The sequence below is a fragment of the Ornithorhynchus anatinus genome, chromosome 13 (genome assembly GCF_004115215.2).
Source record: "Ornithorhynchus anatinus isolate Pmale09 chromosome 13, mOrnAna1.pri.v4, whole genome shotgun sequence".
Lineage (NCBI taxonomy): Eukaryota > Metazoa > Chordata > Mammalia > Monotremata > Ornithorhynchidae > Ornithorhynchus > Ornithorhynchus anatinus.
The window spans coordinates 41597892-41615417 of NC_041740.1; the positions used below are offsets into that span (position 1 = coordinate 41597892).

A 17526-nucleotide genomic window follows, 5' to 3' on the forward strand; every position below is an offset into this window, starting at 1 on the left:
CGCCGGGGCTGGGGGCCGGGGTCACCCCCACCCGCCCCGATCCGACCCCACCGGAGGCGGCGCAGGAACGCCGCGCGATTCCCCCCCACGCCGGAAACCCGCCGCGGGCCGGGGAGGCGTCCGCTGACGGTCGTGTCGTACTCTGCCGCGCGCGGTAGGCGCTCGGTGAGTAGCACCGACGGACCGATCGGGGCACCGGCGCGCGCTTCGGGTCTCCCTCTAGACCGGAAGCTCACCGCGGTTAGGGGAGGTGTCCGCGGTACCGTGTTGCCTTTCGCTCCCGGTAGGCGCTCGGTAAATACCACCGATGGATCGGTCGGTTCCTTCGGCCCCCCCGTCCGCTCTGCCCTCCCGCCGCACGGGGCTCCCAGCCGGCCGGGCCGCTCAGTCGCTCGATCCCCGAGCCCTTCCCCGTTCCGGGCGCCGCACCCGGCCGGCGGGCACCCGGCAGACCCCCGGCGCGCGGGGCTCCCGGCTCCCGCCGACCCCCGCTTCCGCCCACCACGGAGACGGCCTCGGGCGGCGTCACCGACGCGTCTCCCCGGGGACGGGTGCACGCGGGCCTCCGGCCCGGCCCCTTCGGTAGACCGCTCCCGGCGGGGAGACGCGTCCCCGGCCGGCGCGCCGTTCCCCGCCGCTCGCGGCGCGCGCCCGCGGCGCGGGCCGTGCCCCGGCGCGCCCTCGCCTTGGCCGTCCTCCGTGACCCGGTCGGTCTTCCGCCGCTCCCTTTCGCCAGCTCCCCGAAGCCCCCGGCCTAGACGGCCGGGGCCGGTCTGGGCCCCGCCCTCGGTGACCCCCACGGCTGCCCCGGGCGGGGGGGCGGGGGCCGAGGAGGAAGGCCGGTCAAAAGACCCGGTCAACCGAGAGCCGGCCCCTCCGGCGGGGTCCGGGGGCTCCTAGTGGAACGTCTCCAAAAGCCCCCGGTGCCCCGAGCCGCGGGCCCCGGCCCGGCTGCCGCCCCGGGGACCGTTTGCCGCCCGGGTCGGGCCGCGGCCCCGGCCCGAGGCCGACGTTCCAGAGCGGGAGCCCGCCGGACGTCGGACCACCCGGCGCCGGCCGCGACCCTCGAGGCGCTTTGGGTCTCGCGTGAGCAGAGCACGGTGCCGAGCACCGGGGAGCGTCTGATAGAGTCCACGGGCGCGGTCCTCGCCCCGCGGTAGCGGGCGGTCTACGTGGGCAGACGCCGGGGGCGTGCAGCCCTGCGTCGATAAGCCTCTCGGGCGTCCCGCGCAACGGGGGGCGAGGTTCGCGTCGGCGGGGCCTCTCTCAAGCGGGAAGGGCGACCGGGTAGGCCCCGCGGGGTTGACCGTGTCCCGACGCGTAGCCGCGGACGACGACGCGGGGCCCGTGCCTTCTCCCGCCGAGGAACGCCGGGCCGGGGGGGGGGGGGGGCGGGGGGCCCCCCGGCCGGCCGGAGCGGAAGCTGTGGGCCGGCGAACTTGGCGGAGAGTTTGTGCCAACGGGGCGGGGGGGGGGTGGGGCGTCGCCTCGGGGCCGGAGGCGCCGGGACGCGGGACCTTCCTCCCGCCGGCCCGGCGTACGCCCCGCGCCGCCCCGACGTCGCTCCCCGTCGGCCGCTCGGGCACCGCCGCGGCCCCGCCCCCGTGCGCCGGCCTATCCGGTCGGCATCGCGGCCCGCGGGCGGGACCGCGGGCCGAAGCGGCGTGGCTCGGCGGAAGGAGCCCGGGTCGGAGGTCACGGGTTCGAAGCCCGGCTCTGCCGCTTGCCAGCCGGGCGACTGTGGGCGAGTCGCTTCGCTTCTCTGGGCCCCAGTGGCCCCATCTGGAAAATGGGGATGGAGACCGGGAGCCTCACGGGGGACGACCTGATTCCCCCGTATCTCCCCCGGCGCTTAGAACGGCGCTCCGCACATAGTAAGCGCTCCACGAATACCAGCGACCTCCTCCTCCTCGGCCCGGCCGTGCGCGCGCGCGCGATGCGGGGGGGGGGGGGGGCGGGGGAAGCCAGGAGCCCGCCCCTCGGCGCGGGGCGCGCGGACGCGTTGCGTCCCCGGAGCGTTCCCTGTAGCGGATCAAACGGGAAGTCTCCGTCGGAGCTTACGAAATGTGTTCCGGAAACACTTTCTAAACAAATTAAAACGCTGCCGTCGAGCCAGCTGCTTGGAGCCGACTACTTCTCGGGCACCGCTCTACTCGGCTGACAGGGATCGCGCCGTTCGGTGACGTCACTTATTCGCGCCGGGGGCCCCGCGGAAGCGGGCCTCGAGATGTCGGGCCGTCTTATTAGCGAGAGAGATTTCCTCGGGAAACCCGGGGAGAGAGCCCGGCCCGGGCCCCCGCGTCCGCGGCGGGTCCGTGATGGATCTCTTCGGCCGCGCCGAGCCCGGCGCGGCCGGGGGAGCGCGAAGCGTACGGGTCCCCGGGCCCCCTAGAGCGAGAACGGGGTGGGAAGCGGGTCCCGTGTGCCGGCGTCTCTCCGTCTTGGAAAAGGGGCAGAGCCGAGCATCCGGAGGCTCCGACCGAACGGCCGGGTCGCCGATCGATGACGTTGCCGCCGCCGCGCTCAGAACGGCGCCTGGCACGTAGTAGGCGCTCAACAGATGCCGTGGTCGTTATCGCAGCGGGGTGTGCGGACCGGGTCCCTTCCTGCTCACCGTCTAGATGGGGCGGTGGCAGCACCCCGCGGTCCCGGCTGGGCTCCCCGCCTCCGGCTCCGCCTGCCTCCGGGCCCCGCGCCGCGCCGCCCGCGCCGTCTTCCCGGGGCGCCGTTTCGCGCACGGCTCCCCGTCGCCCGGAGCCCTCCGGGGGCCGCCCGTCCGCCTCGGCGTCAGAGGGAGACCCCTCGCCCGTGGCTCGGAGGCCCCCATTCGGCTCCGCCCCCGCCCCCGTCCTGCCTCGGCCCGTCCCGCGCGGTCCGCGCCGCCTCGCGCCGGCCTCCTCTCCCTGCCCCGCTCTCGCCGGAGCCCCCCCCCCCCCCCCCCGGCAGAACCGTCGCCCTCCCCGTCCTCGAGCCCCTTCTGAAACCCCATCTCATCCGGGAGGCCTTCCCTCGGTTCGTCTCCCTTCCCCCTCCGGCTGCCCCCTCGACCCTCCCGCCCCGGGCGGAACCCCCCCGGGCGCTCGCGCTCCCCACCCCGTGCCTCGACCTCCCCGTCGATCCTCCCTTCCCGTGCGTCGCTCGGGTGCCCCCGCCTCGACCGGAGGCTCCCCGAGGGCGGGGCCGGCCTCTGCCACCTCCGCCGGGCTCTCCCAAGGGCCAGCACGGTGCCCCGCGCGGCGTGGGGGCTCAGGTCGGGCCGGGGGTGTTTTCGGAACGCGGGCCGTGCGGTCGACAGAGCCCGGTCGGTCAGAGCCGGTCGGCCCGGCCTCTCCCCGTGAGGAGCTTACGGTCCGCGGGGGGGAGGCGGACGTCCAGGTCGGTCGCCGCCGGGGAGAACGGTAGAGAGGCGGCGCGGCTCAGTCGAAGGCGCACGGGCTCGTCGGGCAGGGGCCGCGGGTTCTAATCCCGGCTCCGCCGCTTTCGGCCCTGTGACGCGGGGGCCGTCGCTTCACCTCTCACCTGCGACGTGGGGATTAAGAACGGGAGCCCCACGGGGGACAGCCCGATCACCTCGAATCTATCCCGGCTCCGGGCACCTAGTAGGCGCGCAACAGGTACCGCCGTCGTGGTTACGCGGGAAAGGGCCGAGGAGCCGCGACAGGTCGCCCCATCGCCCCGTCGATCGTCGGTATTTACCGGGCGCCCGCCGCGCGCGGAGAGCTGTGCCGAGCTGTCGGGAGGGGACGGGGGGCGGCCCGAGGCCCAGACGTCGTCCCGCGGCGCTCCCGTTTTCCCGGATGGGCCTCCGGGCGAGCGGTCCGGCCTCTCGGCGGACGGACGTGTGGCCGATTTTTAATTCTGCGGGACTCGGCTGTCCCCTCGCGGGGCGGGGCGCTCTCCGAGACCCGTCGGCCGTGACAGAAGGTCCCTCCCGGGTTCGATTGACGCCTCGGATCGGCTTGCCCGGAGAGAGTCTCTACCTAGGGCTCGGTCGGTCCGCTCGCCGCGGGTACGACCGGCCGTCGAGCCCCAGCGGGCCCGCGGGGCCGCCGTAGAGGCCGCCGCCGCCGGCCACGAGGCCTGGCGGGGAGCCGGCCGGGCCGGTGCGGCGACGGCGTCTGGTATCCCGCGTCCCGCCCGCCGTCCTCACGCCCGCGCCCCTGACGGGGTGCCCTCTGGGATGCGCACACGGCTCTCCCGGTTTCCGGTCGGTTTCTCGGGAGCTGTCCCCTCTACTCCCCGGGGACCACCCCCACGCCCCCCCCCCCCCCCCGGCGCTTCGCCTCCCTTCCGTCCCATTCCGGCGCCCGTCTGGGGACCCGATCGATCCGGCCTAGTTTTTTTGTAGCTCCGAGCCCCGTATCGTCTGCAGATTCGACCGCCGTAGAATTTACGTCCTCCTCCCGGTCTCCGACGAGCGAGCCGGATCCTCGGCCCCGGCCCCGGGGGACTCCGGGAAACCCGCTCGGTCGCGGCCCGCCGGCGCTAACCGACCGCTCCCCCCGTGCGCCGGCCGAGCCCAGATCCACCTTCCCGTGCCCTCGGCCGGACGGCGCCCCTCCCGTCGTCACCTCCCGCCCCCGGTGCCGCGTCGGACGGGGCGTCCCGCCGCGTCGGAGACGGCGTCTGCCATCCGGACGGGCGGCCCGCCGGCCCCGTTCTTCGGCCCGGACGCCGCGGCGAGAGGCCGCCGGCCCCCGTCGGCCCCCGCGGCGGGGGCGCGTCCCGGAACCGGCCAGACCTCGGGTGTGGAGTCGGAGACGACTCTCCGGGGCGCGGCTTCGCCCTCCGCCTCCCCGTCCCGTCGGAGGCACGGTCCGTGGCCGTCGGCGACGGGGGCGTTCCGGGGGCGCGGGGGCCCCGGGCTGAGGGGAGACGCGTAGGTGACCCTCGGCCTGGGCCCCGGGGGGCCGTCGGGCTCGCCCTTTCCAATCCCCTCCCCGTTTTGTCTTCCAGGAGGAAGAAGACATCGAGGGCGTGGCGGTCGGGGCCATCCTGTCCGACTACCAGCGTGTCCGAGTGGAGGACGTGTAAGAAAATCGCGTTCGCCCGGCTTTCTTTCGGGAAGGCGGCATCGCCAGGCACACGAGCCCCCGCGCGCGCTTGCGAATTCACCCTGAACCGCGACAGGACTTCCGCGTGTCGCTGCCCGGCTGCTCGGCGGCCGCTCCGGCCTGTCCCTTCCGCCCCCCCCCCCCCCCCCCCCGGATCCCCGGAACCGGGCGGCGGGCCGGTCCCGTGTCCGCGCCGCGCCCGGCGGGGAACGTGCCGCTCCCGCCTCCCTTCCGGCTCCCCCGGGCCGGCGGACGTGCCGGCCCCGTGCCCGTCGCGCTCGGCCCTCCCACGCTAGGGAACGTGCCGATCCCGGGTCCGCGACGCCCAGTGCCTCCCTCCGCCTCCCCGGTGCCGGGGAGACCAACCGACGGGTGGTATTTTTTGAGCGCTCGCCGCGTACGGGAGCGCTCGCTCATCCAGTCGCACTTATCGAGAGCTTACCGCGCGGAGCGCCGTACGCCGAGCGCGCGGGAGAGCGCGGCGTAACGGTGTAACGGCCGCGTTCCCCGCCAGCGACGAGCTCACGGTCTCGAGGGGGAGGCGGACGTTAGTACGGATAAGCGGACTGCGGATGTGTACGTCAGTGCTGAGGGGTGGGGAGGGGGAATGAATAAAGGGGGCCGGTCAGGGCAGCGCGGAAGGGAGTGGGAGAAGAGGAGAGGAGGGCTCGGTCAGGGAGGGCCTCTTGGAGGAGACGGGCCTCCGGTCGGGCTCCGAAGCGTGTGCAGAGTCACTGTCGGATATGAAGAGGGAGGCCGTTGGAGGCCAGGGGCGGGACGCGGGCGAGAGGTCGGCGGCGAGGTAGACGAGATTAAGGCACGATGAATGGGAGATGGATGACCCGTAATACAGACCTGCGACGGCGGCGAAGCGGCGGTGAGGTTTTCCCGTCCGCGGAGTTGTCCTCCTCCCGCCCCTCGCCGGGGTGACGGGAGGCAGGGAGAGACGTTGCCGGCGCTTCTGCGGAGCCCCGGCCCCCCGGGGCGAGAGCGGATCCCCTCCCCGCCCCCGCCCGGGCTCCCGCCCTTGCCCTGCCCCGCCCCGGCCGCTATCCCGTTGGAGCGCGGCGCCGGCACGCCCGGACTCCGCCCGCGTCCCCCAGCCGGCCGCCCCGGGGAGGCCCCCGCCGAGAGGTCGCCGTGGGCCCGCATCCTCGCCGAAGCGGGTGGGTTTGGGTCGGGCCGTCCCCGGGGGCTTCGGGTTCCCAGGACCGCCTCCCGTGGCCCGGGTCCGCCCGCCCGCCCGTCCGTCCGCTTCAGCGCCTCCCTCTAGGGACCCCCGCCCTCCAGCCGCCTGGCCAGTGGTGAATCGGCCGGGTCCCCCGGGGCCAGATCTCGGGTTCGGATCACGATCCCCACCGTCCCGCCGGACACCCCTCCGGCCGGGGGGCCCCCGCGAGGGCCCGGGGCGGTCCCGGAGGCTCGGGCGTCTCCTGCCGAACGTCTGGCCGGGCCCGTCCCCTTAAGCGACCGCACCCGGGGGGGCCGGCGCCCGGGGCGCGGCCGATCTCCGCTCCGGCCTCGGCCCTCTCCTCTCCGCAGGTGCACGAGGCTCGGGCTTCAGCCCCTCGCTTACCTGTGGCAGCGGAACCAGCAAGATCTGCTCAGAGAAATGATCTCGTCGGGCATCCGCGCCGTGGTCGTCAAGGTGGCGGCTCTGGGTAGGCGGTCGGAGACCCCCGGCCCCCTCGGGGGCAGGCGTGGAGGAGTGGGGAACGGGGAACTCAGAATCCACCCCCGCCCACCCGCGGGGGATGTCGGGGACGGCAGCGGAGGAGGGTCCCCACTGGGGCCTTGGGCGGGGGCGGGGGCGGGGGGGCGGGGGGAGACGAAGACGAAGGGAAGGCGGGAAATTCAGCCCCGGGGCCGTTTTTAAAAGCAATTAATGGAACCCCCAGTGAACGGATAATCGTTTTTCCTGTTTCGTTGGGGGTTTTTTTCTCCCCCCTCCACGGAGAGCAAAGACATGGAATCGTTTTCCTTAATTAGGGTCTCCGGATTAAGTTCTGTTGACGGAACCCCGGCTCGCCTTCTCCCTGCTGCGGGTTCCGTCGTCCTATCCCAGCAGGCGGGAGGTCTCTCTGTCTGCGGTGGGATCGGCGACACGTTCACCGCGCCCTCCGAGGGCCGGGGAGGTCGCGGGGCGGGGCCCTAGCCCGGTTTCTCCACCTCGGCTCCGAATGGCGGGAGAGGCCGAGCCCGGCCGAACCACCGCGCGGCCCCGCGGGCGGACCCCGGGGGGGCCGTTGGGGATCTGAGGGCCGGAGCCGGAGGCGGCGCGGCCGGCGCGAGAGCTGGTGTGGCGGTCTGCAAGGGGTGGGGGGGTGGCGGAGCGGGAGGAGGCGGGGGACCGGATCCGGGGAGGCGTGTGGAGGAAGAGCAGGCGGCGGGATCGGGCGGGAGGTCTCGCCCGGGAGCGGGAACCGGCAGGGGTGACCCCGAGGCCCGCCCCGGGGCGGGCTGCCGGGACCCGATTCTCTCGCGTCCACCCCGACGCTCAGTACGGCGCTTGGTACCTAGTAGGTGCTTAACGGGTACCGCGGTTATTCAGAGGGGAGGGGAGAGGTCGGAGTTTGAAGCTGATTCCTCCCCTTCCCGACTGCTCCCCGGGACACCCAGGCGGCATCAGACCGGTTGTCCCTCTGGGTCAGCGGAGGAGAGTCGGGGGCGTTGGACGGTCCGCGCCGGGTCACGGAGGGAAGGGTCGGGGATGGGGGAGAGTCGGGGGTGACGGACGGTCCGTGCCGGGTCACCGGAGAGAGTCCGGGATGGAGAGGGGAGACTTGGGAGCATTGGAGGGAGCGGGCTGAGTCACTGGGGAGAGCGAGGGACGGAGAGGGGATAGGGCAGAGGTGTCGGAAGGTCGGGAGTGGAGATGGGAGAGTCCGGAGCGTGGGACGATCTAAGCGGGGTCACCGGAGGGAGAAGTCGGGGACGGGGAGGGGAGAGTCGGCGTTGTCGGATGGCCCGTCTTGGGTCACCGGAGAGAGCCGGGCGTCGGACGGGCCCGAGGGTGGGTGCCCGGGACGGCGACCGGCGCACGGTCCCCCTTAGCGTCCCGGTGGCCGTGTCGAAGGTGGAGCCGTGGGCCGGGAGGACCGGGGGGTTGCCAGGCTTCCGAGGGGCCCCTGACCCGGCAGCTCCCGTGCCCCTGCGGGACTCCCCGGCGGGGGCCTGCCCTCCCGGGACCGAGGGAGAGCGGCGTTTATTTTTCCCTTGTGGAAATGTCCCAGAAAGGAACCCCCCCCCCCCCCCAAAAAAAAAAAAATACGTGTTCCTGGGGACACCGTGCACGGGAAACGGAGCCGATTTTTTCACTAGGAGGGAAACCCCTCTCCCGTAGGAATTAATGTTAATGTTGGTATTTGTTGGTATTTGTTAAGCGCTTACTATGTGCCGAGCACTGTTCTAAGCGCTTGGGGTAGACATAGGGGAATCAGGTCGTCCCACGTGGGGCTCACAGTCTTAATCCCCATTTTACAGATGAGGGAACTGAGGCACAGAGAAGTTAAGTGACTCGCCCACAGTCACACAGCCGACATGTGGCAGAGCTGGGATTAGGAATTAGGAAGCAGAATTCCGGCTAAACCTACTGTCTTTAGGATGGAAAGATGTTCCGTACACGGGAACCGGTTCCGGAGGAGGAGGAGGAGGAGGAGCGTGGCCTAGGGGAAAGAGCCCGGGCCCGGGAGTCAGTACATGGGTTCTAGTCTGCTGGGTGGCCTCGGGCAGGTCGCTTCACTTATCTCGCCTCAATTCCCTCATCTGTAAAACGGGGATTAAGATTCTGAGCCCCGTGCGGGACGCGGACGGTGTCCGACCCGTTTTGCTTACGGTGCCTGGCACGTAGTAAGAGCTTTACAGACGTCGTTTAAAAAATGATTCATCAAATCTCATTTTGAAAAAAAGGAGGGGGGGGGGGGGGCCCGTGTGACCCCCGTCCGTGGAGGGCCGCCCGCCCTGTCTTTCTCTGAAACAGCTCCCCCACTCTCGGCAGGGTTAGACCCAGCCGAGCATCTCGGAAAATCGCTGGAACACCTGGAGCCTCATCTCTTGAAGGTGAGAATCACCCGCGGCCAGCGCGGAGCCCCCCCCCCCCAGGCTTCTGACGGGATCCTAGGGGTGGAGAAACCGGGTCACCGGTCGCCCCAAGCCCGGCGTCCCCCTCGCCGGGAAGGCGGACCGAGGGGACCGGGAGGGACGGCGGGGAAATGCGTCTTTTCGGGCAGTCACGAAAAGCCACGCGGCCCGAGGGGACGGGTCCGGAAGAGGCATCGGGGGGATGAAGAGCCCGGCCCCCGATCGGCCCCCGCGGACCCGGGGTCCGTGCCGGAAGAGGGGCCGGGGGGAGGGGGGCCTCGCCCCGCTACCCCTCCATCCCTCTTCCCCTCCCAGCTGGCGGAGCGGTACGGAGTCCACCCCTGCGGGGAGGGCGGAGAGTACGAGACCTTCACGCTGGACTGCCCCCTCTTCGAGAAGAGAGTGGTAGTGTAAGATCCCGCCCGGCGCCCGGGCCCGGCGCGGGGGCGGGAGGGGCCCCTCGAAGCGTCTGGGACTGCCTCGGACCGTCCCGGGGACGTTCCTCCGTCGTCGGCCGTTCGGCGGCCCTCTCCGCGGAGAGCTTACTGAGGGAGCGGCCAGAGCCGGATCTCGGAGGAAGGCGTACGCCGGTGATAGAGTAGCAGGATCGAGGAGGAACCAAAGCGAGCTGGGAACGGGGGAGATTCGGGCCGGGAGGCCCCCCCGGGGGAGTTGGGATTCCAGGAGGGCCCCGGCGGCGAGGGGAGGACGGGACGGGGGAAGGTGCGGGCGAGGCACCGTGAGCGGGCCGGCCGGAGGGGCGGGAAGGGCGCGGGCCGGGGCGGAGCGGGAGAGGAGAGTGAGGGCGGCGCAGAGGCGGAGAGCCGACGGAGGGCTCCGGCGGCGGGGCCGGGGGCCCCCCGCCCAGAAGAAGGTGGGACCGGGACGCGGCGGGCGGGCGGCCGATCTCGTCCGGCTCTTCCAGGGACTCGTCGGAAGTGGTTTTGCACTCGGCGGACGCCTTCGCCCCCGTGGCCTACCTGCGCCTCTCGGGCCTGCACCTGGAGGACAAGGTAAGCGCGGGGCTCCCGACGGGGCTCCGGCCGCCCCGACCGTCCCGGGCCCGTCCGCGGGGGCCGAGCGCGGGGAGTGCCGCGCCGGGCCCTCGGGGGAGGAGGAGGCGGACGCGGTCCCTGCCCCCGGGGGGGCTTCCGGCCGGCCGCGGGGCGCCGTGCCCAGGGCTCGGGAGAGTCCGGCGGAGTTGGTGGGCCCGATCCCTGCTCTCGAGGAGGAGCGGACGGTCTCGCGGGGGAGACCTCCCCCGGAATGAATTACCGGGAGAGGAAGAGAGAAGCGGTCGGGTGGGCACGTGAGCAGTTAAGCCGTCGGGGACCGGGGGGCCGGACGTCCGGGGGCGCCCGGCTGGCCGGGGGCGAGCCTCGGTGCCCAAGGCGGAGTAGGGGAAGGGCGGGAAGCTCTCCGATGCCGTCGAGCCCCGGGGGGGTGAGCGACGAGAGTCCGGCGGGGACCCGTCCCTCCCCCGCGCCCCCCCCCCCCCCCCGAGCCGGGATCCTGTCGCCTGAGAGGTTCCGTTCCTCTCTGGCCTCCCCCCGCGCCGTCTCCGGAATCCGTCCCCCGGCCCGCCGACCTCCCCGCCTCCGCCTCCCCCCTCTCCCGTCCGTGCTCGGCTCCGCTGCCGGGGGCCCCTCCCCGACCGATCTCCACACCGGTCCCGTCGACGCGTCTGCTTCGCCCGTAGCCGGCGGGGCGTCCGGACGAGCCTCTCGCGGGTAGCTGTCCCTGCGGCGCGGACCGCGGTCGGGATGGGGCCCCGGCCGCGGCCCGGGACGAGGAGCCCGGCAGAGGAGGGGCGGGAGAGGACGAGGAGGAGCTGGAAGGCGGAGGAGAGGACGGGGAGGCGGGAGCCGGCCCCCCTCCTCCGACCCTGTGGCCCCCGGGCACGCCGCCGGACGGTGAGTGAGACGACCGATCGACCCCCACCCCCCCCCCGGCACCGCCGGGCCGTGGCCGCCCGAGCCTAGGGAAGCCGGCGGGGGCGGGGCGGGGGCGGCCCGGGAGGGCAGGTGGGTGTCACCCGGGGGGCCGTCGGGCCCGAGAAAGCCACCGGTCCGGGGAGGTGGGTTCGATCCTAGAGCGGAGGTGTTTTAGGGGCCTCCCGTGCCCGGAGAGAGGCCGGTGTTGCCCCGCGGCGTCGGGCCGAGGGCGGCCGGGTCAGGGGGCGGGGCCGGACCCCTTCCCGGCTCCGTGCCCGACGGCGGGGCGGACGGCTGCGGGGATTCTCCCCCTCGGGTCATTCGGCGGGGCTCCGCGGCGCCCGGGGCCCCCGGCGCGGGTCCCGCCGCCTCCCTCCGGCCTCGGCCCGGGAGACCGCCCCCCGTCTCCGCCTCTCTCAGGCCCGGCGGCCGGGTGCTCGGGGAAGGCCCCCGGCGGATTCCGGTGGATCGGGGGCCGCCCGGTCCGCCCCCTCCCGGCAGAAGGAGACGACGTCCGGGAAACCGCCCTCCGGGCCTTCCGCGCCTTCCGAGGTACCTCCGGGGCGGCCCCGGCCGGCCACTCCTTCCGGGCCCGACCCCCGGCCCCCCGGGCCCCCCGGGCCCCCCGGTCCCCCCCGGCCCCCGCCCCGCCGCGCTCCGCCGCCGCCTCGCCGCCGACTCCGCTCGGGCCGAGCCGCGGCAGTCCCTGACCCGTGACGGGACCCGGCCTCCCCCGCCCGCCTCCCCCCGCGGCGGGCCCCACCGCCGCCCGCCCCGCGCGGCCCCGGCCCGCCGTCAGCGCCCGTGGCGCGTCTCCCCAGGGGCTCTCCGGGCCGAGGGGCTGGACTGCCGGGATGTCCTGTTGGTGTATCTGTACGTGAGGGACGTGGATCGCTTCTCCGCCGTCGACTCGGCCTACGCCGCCGTGTTCGACGGGCGTCCGCCCGCCAGGTAGGACCGGGCCGCCGGGCCTCGGTGTCTCCGGGCTAGTGGGTGGGGGCCGGGCGGGGGGGGAGGCGGGGCTCCGGGGGCCGGCGGGTGGGGGCTCGGGGGCGGGGCTCGCCCGGGTCCCCGCGAAACCCCGGGTGCCGTCGCGACCCGCGAGCCTTCCCGTTCTCTCGCTCTCCCCGCTCCGACGGTCCCCGACGTGGGGCGCCGTTCCCCTCGTCCGATACGTTGGGGCCCGGCTGGGACCCGGGTCGTTCTTCTTTCTTCCTTCACGCTTCCTTTTTTCCGTAACGGCTCTCCGCCGTCACGCCGCTCGGGGGACGCTGACCTGCCGGCCGCGAACCCAAGTCAGGACCCCTCGCGTTAGGCGCGAACGCTCGTTTCCGCCCCGAGGGGGCTTCCGTTTCTTCGAATGTTCCTGTCTCGGATAGACACCTGTCACGTCCGGCTCCGGGGCTCTGCCCGCGTCCTCACCTGTCCTGTCCGCCCTCTCCTCTCGACCGCCCCCCGCGTTCCCGTCGCCGCCGTCCCGTGAGCGGGGCCCGTGGGGGCCGGCGGCTTCCGGGTAGCCCGGGGACCGTCCCCGGGGAGCGCCGCCCCGAGGACGACCGCCCCGGGAGCGCGGGCCGGAGGGGGGCCGCGCCGTCCGGCGGGGTGCGGCGGCCGGCCCCCGGGGCCCTTCCCGCCGACTCCGTTCCCCGGGGGCCGTTTCAGAGTCTGCGTGGAAGCCCCGCTGGCGTCCGGCGGTGCTGCTGCAGATGGACGGCCTGGCCCAGGAGCGGCCCGGCCCGGGAGGTCCTGCGGGTGCGGAGCGTCTCGCACTGGGCGCCCGCCAGCGTCGCGGCCCCTACAGCCAGAGCGCCGGGGTGAGTGGCGCGCGGGCTCGTTCGCTTCGTCCCGTCCGTCCGGGCGGATTACCGAGCGCTTACCGTAGCGGGCTCGTGCCACCCCGGGGGCGCCGGCCCGCGGGATCCGGACGGCGAGCCCGGATCCGGCCCCCGTCCGACGTGGGCTCGGCGTCCGGGAGGAGGAGGGCGGCGCCTCCTCCCCGTTTTACCGCCCGAGGGGACCGGACGCGGAGAGGCGGAGTGACTCCCCCGAGGTCCCGCGGGCCCGTCGGGCCGGAGCCGGGACTCGGGCCCGAGGCTCCCGCTCCCCTCAGTGCCGCGCTCCACGGAGGGTTGTTTCTGCAGCCTGGAGCGGGTGGTGTGGCCTCGGGAGGGCCCCGGGCAGCCGGGTGGACCTCCCTCCGGTTGGGAACCCGTGTCCCCGGGGCGGGCCGCCGGGAGCCGGGGCGCGTCGCCCTTCCCAGGCCGGCCGGGGGAGAGGGCGAAGGTGGCGGCCGGTCGTGTCTCCGCTCCTCGGGCGGCCTCGTTGGAAGTGAAAGGATGACTTTGCCCCTCAAGTGCCCTCCCCGTCCCGCGCCAGCGTCCGCCGTGCCTCGGGCCCCGGGCCCGCTCTCTGCCCTCCGGCAAGGGCGGCATCCCGCGGGCCCCGGGCGGGCGGAGGGCGGGTGGGTGGGGGCGTCGGGTGCCCGGGACGGGCCGCGGCCCCGCCGCCCGGTCTCGCCCGTCCGGCTCCCGCGGGGGGGGGGCCCGGTGCGATCCCGGCTACCGCGGGCGGGATCGACGGATGCCGCCGTGCCGCCGGCCGGCTCGCCGGCGGAGCCGGCCGTGCGAATCGCAGGTTTGTTCGCACCGCGGCCCGACGGACCCCCGGCGCGACGCCCGTCGGTCGGACGGGGACCCCGAGGGACCCCCGCCGGCCGTCCGGCGGGGCGGGGCTCCTTTCCGAATCCGCCCCGACGTCGTCCTCTTAACCTCCGCTCGACGGAAACGCTTAGCCGCCGATGGGGATCTCCGGTCCGGTGGCGGCGCGGGGGCGGGCTGCCCGTTTCCTCACGCTCCTCCCTCGGCCCGGGCACTTCCCGAGGACGCGGGTGAGCGCCGGGCGAGGGCTCGGGCTCGTAAAGAGCTCACCAGCGCAGCTGGAACCCCCAGCGTCGACGGTCTCATAAATAAGCCTTCGCGTGCCGGGAAGACACGACGGATGTCCCCGAAGGCGGCGGGCCCTTGGGGCGCTGGGTTTGAGCGCCCGCGGGGCCGGCCCCCCCGACCCGGCCCGCCGCCCGAACCCGAAGCCGAGCCCGCCCGAGGGCCAGGCGGCCTGGGCCCCGAGGGGAGGGTTCCGCGCCGTGAAAATGCCGAATGTCTCACGTCCTAAAGTTCCGTCGGCCCAGAGGTGGCGTGGATTCCGCTCGGTGCCGGGGGAGACGGGTGCGCGGAGGCGGGGGCGCGGGCGGGCCGTCTCGTGACGCGCCGGGATGTTCGGGTCCCGGGCGGGGTGCTCGGTCCCCCGGGCGCCAGCCCCAGTCGGTCCCTCAGCACCGGTCCGCCACGAGCGGGCGACCGACCGAGAAGCGGCGCGGCTCGGTGGGAGGGGCCCAGGCTTGGGAGACGGAGTTCACGGGTTCGAAGTCCCGGCTCCGCCACCCGTCAGCTGTGTGACCGTGGGCGGGTCGGCTTCGCTTCTCGGTGCCTGGGTGACCTCGTCTGGAAAACGGGGATCAAGACCGTGAGCCTCACGGTGGGACCACCTGATGACCCGGTATCTCCCCCCGGGGCTCGGAACGGTGCCCCGCACGTAGCAGGCCGCCTAACGGATGCCGACGTTATCATCATCAGCGCCGGGCGGGGAGCGCCGCCATCCCGGAGACGGCCCCTCCCCCCGGACAGCACCCTCCGGCCGGGCCCCGCGTGGCACCGGTGGAGCCGGGGGCGCCGGCGAGGAGCGGATCGCCGGAACGGGAGCCCGCGGCCGCGGGGGCCGCCGCCTGCGTCTCGGCCCGGCCCCTGGACCCTGCCTCCTCGAGGGCGGGGCCCGCGGGGTCTCCCCCCGCGGGGGGGGGTCTCCCCGCCTGGGACGGCGGCGCCGCTCGCCCTAGTCGGAGTCGGGCCGGGGCCGGTGGACCCCGCGGGCCCGGCGGGGGATCCGACCCGGGTCCGCCCAGCTGCAGGGAGGCGTCGGGGCGGGCGAGGAGGGTCCCCCCGCCGTCGGCGGCGATCGCCCCCCGAGCCACGGCCCCCAGAACGCGGGCCCGTCCGCGACGGGGCCGGCGACGATTCATTAGGCCACTTGGCTCCGTCTCTAACACGGCGGAATTGATCCCGTAAAATTAGCGATCTCCCAGGAGTCGGTTGTCAGCTCTGACAGGATCCCTTTGCCATAATCTATTAAAATGCCGCTTTTATCTCGTCTTGCTGGTGTCATATTTTATGGATTTTTTCATAAACACCACCTATACTTCATAAATGTCTCAATTTTCCAGTCTATTAACGTTCCCTCCGAAGCGACTGATAGAAGCGCGGGGCGTGCAGCGCGGCGGGCGGCGCGACCTGCGAAGCCCGGCCCCGACGGGGATTCCTCTCTAATCCACCTCTCCGAGGAAGAGGTCTGGAAAACCGGAGGTCAGCCGGAAAGCCACGGTAACGATACGACGGTGGTGTCCGCCCGTGCCGGCCGCTGCCACCGAGCGCCTGGGGTAAACTGGGTCGGACACGATCCCGGTCCCGCACGAGGCTCACGGTCCTAATCCCCATTTTATTAGATGAGGAAGCTGAGGCCGGAGAAAGTGAAGCGACTCGCCCCAGGTCCTACGGGCAGGCGGGTGTCGCAGCGCCGGGATTAGAACCCAGGGCCTCTGACTCGCAGGCCTGCGCCCTTTCCACTAGGCCTGGCCGCTTCTCGGGTCGTGCCCCGTCCCGCTAGGGCCGGCCGGCACTTCCAGGGGGAGGAGCGGCCCGGGCCCGGGAGCCAGAGGGCCCGGGTTCTCGTCGCGGCTTCCGCCAGCGCTGGCTGCGTGACCTTGGGCGAGTCACTTGGCCTCCCCGGGCCTCCCTTACCCCGTCCGTAAAACGGAGATTCAGAAGCGTGAGCCAGGAACCGGGTCCGAACCCGATCAGCCCGTACGGTGCCTGGCGCGTGGTAAGCGCCGAACGGATGCAGTTGTCGTATTATTATCATCATCATCGGACGCCAGAGCTTAGAACAGCGTTGGGCGCGTAAATGCCACCTGAAAAACCGGCTGTGAGGGAGAACTGTCTTATCGGTACGGTGGTGCGGGTTTAAAACTTACCACGTGGCAAACACCGTGCTACGCGCTAGGGTACAGAAGGGATCGTCGGGGCGGAGCCTGTCTCCGTCCCCCGTGGGGGCTCCCGGTCCGAAGGGAAGGGAGGACAGGTATCTTACCCCCGGCTTTTCGGATGAGGAGACTGAGGCCCGGAGAGGTTAGACGACTTACCCCGGGGCCGCCCCTCCCTCCCCGGCCTCCAGCCGCCTGGGGCGCTTGCCCTTTCGGGGACGTTTCCCGGGACCCGGGTCAGGATCGGGAGTAGGGGGCCTCCGGGACGCCCCGGCGGCCGGGAGCTGCCCAGCTGGGGAGACGAAAGGGCCCCCGCCCGGATCGCGGGGGGGGGGGGGGGAGGGGGCGGCGGTCCCCGGCTCCGGGGAGGGCCGGAAGGGAGAGGGTCCGGCCGGCGTCTGCCTCCCGAGGCCCCGGGGAGGAGCCCGCCCGTCGTGTGCCCCGACCGGCGGGACGCCGCGGTGTCTCCGGGGCCCTGCGGCCCCTCGCCCCGGCGGGGACGGGTCTTCCGGGTGGCTCGAGCAGACCGGCCGGGCGACCCTTTCCCTTTCCTCTAGAAATCCTCCCGTAGACTGTCGGCTCCTCGAGGGCCAGGGTCGTATCTACCAATCCTACCGTACGCTCCCCGGCGCTGGGCACGCCGCTCCGGGACGAGGAGCCCGTAGGCTCCCGAGGGCGGGCCTGCCGTCCCCGACCCGCGTCTTTTCCCGAACGCCCGGGACCGCGCCACAGTTGACCGAGAGCTCCCCGAGGTCGGGGATCGGATCTACCCGCTCAGTTGTACGCCCTCGGGCACTCGGCGCCGGGCTCCGCGTGCGGCAGGCGCCCACTGAAACACCACCCACCGCCGGCGCTCGGGGACGGGATCGTAGCGGGCAACTGTCGTGGCGCTCGGCGCGACGCCCCGCGCGCCGTAAGGCCCTGAGCCCTCGAGGGCGGGGCGGTGATGACGTCGGGATCTGTTAAGCGCTTACTGTGTGCCGGGGCACCGCTCGAGCGGTGGGGCAGATACGGGGTCATCGGGTTGTCCCGCGTGGGGCCCACGGTCTTCGTCCCCGTTTTCCCGACGAGGTCGCCGGGGGTACCGGGAAGCCAAGTGACTCGCCCGCGGTCACGCAGCTGACGAGCGGCAGAGCCGGGGTTCGAAACGCGTGACCTGTGGACTCCCAAGCCCGGGCGCTCGCCGCTGAGCCGCGCCGTTTCTCTGTGGCGCCTACCTCACTCTGTCGGGCTCTCCCAAGCGCTCGGGTGCCGTGCTCTGCGCGCAGCGGCTGCTCCAAAAGATACCGGTTTCTTCCGAGCGGCATCGGTTAGGCACTCGCTACACGCCCGACGCCGTACCGACCGCCGGTGTGGTAAGGAGCGG

General features: G+C 73.4%; 1 protein-coding gene across 1 annotated transcript in view; it reads left to right on the top strand.

Annotated features, from left to right (window-relative positions):
• DPH6 (diphthamine biosynthesis 6) overlaps positions 1–17526 on the top strand; it is a 63865-nt gene that overhangs the window by 29864 nt on the left and 16475 nt on the right. The window contains 11 exon segments of the mRNA XM_029078084.1: positions 4957–5030; positions 6597–6715; positions 9052–9113; positions 9450–9544; positions 10060–10147; positions 10834–11047; positions 11489–11620; positions 11890–12019; positions 12731–12812; positions 12815–12856; positions 12859–12882. Of these exon segments, the coding sequence (XP_028933917.1) occupies positions 4957–5030; positions 6597–6715; positions 9052–9113; positions 9450–9544; positions 10060–10147; positions 10834–11047; positions 11489–11620; positions 11890–12019; positions 12731–12812; positions 12815–12856; positions 12859–12882 (1062 nt within the window).